At 63.6% G+C, this 1,678-nt stretch overlaps 1 protein-coding gene across 1 annotated transcript in view; it reads left to right on the forward strand.

The window, feature by feature from the left end:
• ARFIP2 (ADP-ribosylation factor interacting protein 2) overlaps nucleotides 1-1,507 on the forward strand; it is a gene marked incomplete at its 3' end in the record, with an annotated part of 4,701 nt that extends 3,194 nt beyond the window's left edge. The window contains exons 3-6 of the mRNA XM_009333481.1: nucleotides 148-263; nucleotides 515-736; nucleotides 1,067-1,224; nucleotides 1,333-1,507. Of these exons, the coding sequence (XP_009331756.1) occupies nucleotides 148-263; nucleotides 515-736; nucleotides 1,067-1,224; nucleotides 1,333-1,507 (671 nt within the window). The remainder of the gene's footprint in view (nucleotides 1-147; nucleotides 264-514; nucleotides 737-1,066; nucleotides 1,225-1,332) is intronic.
• Between the last annotated feature and the right edge of the window lie 171 nt (nucleotides 1,508-1,678).

Below are 1,678 nucleotides of genomic sequence, written 5' to 3' on the forward strand. Positions count from 1 at the left end.
TCCCTGCAGTGCCCCGAGCCCTCCGGGTGCAGCCACAGTGCCCTGCTGTGAAGGCACCATTGCTTTTGGGTGAGCAGCCTGGCCTGTGCCCTCACGGGCGCTGCTGCCCTGCTGAGCCGATGCTGCGCGGGGCTGTGTCTGTTCCAGGTTCCGGGCTGCACCAGCCCCACCCCAGCCCAGCCGTCGGAGGAGAGGAAGTTGTCCGTGGCATCGCCGTGGAGAAGTTTGACATTGTCAAGAAATGGGGTATCAACACATACAAGGTGAGCTGCTTCCTGGGACTGTCAGGATGGCCCAGCTCGCTGCCAGGGCCGCGCAGCAGGCTGAGGGTTGGGCCAGCCCCTGCACTAGGGGCGAAGGAGCAGCGGGAGGTGGAGGACGCGTCTGGGGATCTCCCCGCAGAATTCGTGAGGACAGCTCTGCAGCTCCCCGCTGCCCACAGCAGCAAGGAGCACTTCTTCCCCGTTGGCCAGGGACCCGGGGCCTCCTGACGCCTTCCTCCCTCGCCCTGCAGTGTACCAAGCAGCTGATCTCGGAGCGGTTTGGCCGTGGCTCCCGCACCGTGGACCTGGAGCTGGAGACACAGATTGAGCTGCTCCGGGAGACAAAGCGCAAGTACGAGTGTGTGCTGCAGCTCGCGCGGGCTTTCACCAACCACTTCTACAGCCTGGTGCAGACACAGCACGCCCTGGGGGATGCCTTTGCGGACCTCAGCCAGAAGTCTCCTGAGCTGCAGGTATGCCCACTGGGGAGATGGGATGCGCCTTGCCTCTGCCTGTGCTGCAGCCCCTCGTGCCTGGGGAGGAAACCTAGAGACCCAAATTGGCCTTGGGCTCTGCAGCGCAGCTGGGGGCAGCTCTCTGCTCCGCAGCACCGCAGGTGCGTGTGGAGAAGCAGGGGGAGGTTGCGGATAACAGCGCTCGGTGAAGGCCGTGGGGCAGGGGAGAGCGTCAAGGGTGGTGTCCCAGCACCTCCTTGGAGCACCCAGGGCCAGGCTGATTCTGAGTGTGTGGGAGGAGAGAGGGGGCCTCACTGGTACAGGCCCTGACTCCTCCTCCTCTCCCAGGAGGAGTTTGGTTACAACGCGGAAACACAGAAACTGCTCTGCAAGAATGGAGAAACACTACTGGGGGCTGTCAACTTCTTTGTCTCCAGCATCAACACACTGGTGAACAAGACCATGGAGGACACACTCATGACGGTCAAGCAGTATGAGACAGCCAGGTAGAACGGCGGCGTGGGCCGGGGCTGGGTTCCTGATGGGTGTCGGGCATCCCCGGGGGGGAATTGTGGGGCCGCAGCGTAGCTCTGACACTGGCTGTCCCTGCACAGGCTGGAGTACGACGCATACCGCACGGACCTGGAGGAGCTGAGCATGGGCCCTCGGGATGCCAGCACCCTGTGCCGGCTGGATGCAGCCCAGAGCCAGTTCCAGAGCCACAAGGACAAGTATGAAAAGCTGCGTGCTGATGTGGCCATCAAGCTCAAGTTCTTGGAGGAGAACAAGGTGGGGAGGGATGTGGGGCTGGGAAGGGGCCGCGGGGCGCAGAGCGGGGGTCTGTTGTGCACTCCTCGTGTCCCTTGGCCGTGCTGCCTTGCGGCTGCCTGCCTGACATCTGTCTTTGGGTGGGCAGCAGCTGTGAGGCAGCCAGGAGACCAGAAGGGAAGGGCAGGGGAG

The sequence above is a fragment of the Pygoscelis adeliae genome, unplaced genomic scaffold (assembly GCF_000699105.1).
Source record: "Pygoscelis adeliae isolate BGI_AS28 unplaced genomic scaffold, ASM69910v1 Scaffold271, whole genome shotgun sequence".
Classification (NCBI taxonomy): Eukaryota; Metazoa; Chordata; class Aves; order Sphenisciformes; family Spheniscidae; genus Pygoscelis; species Pygoscelis adeliae.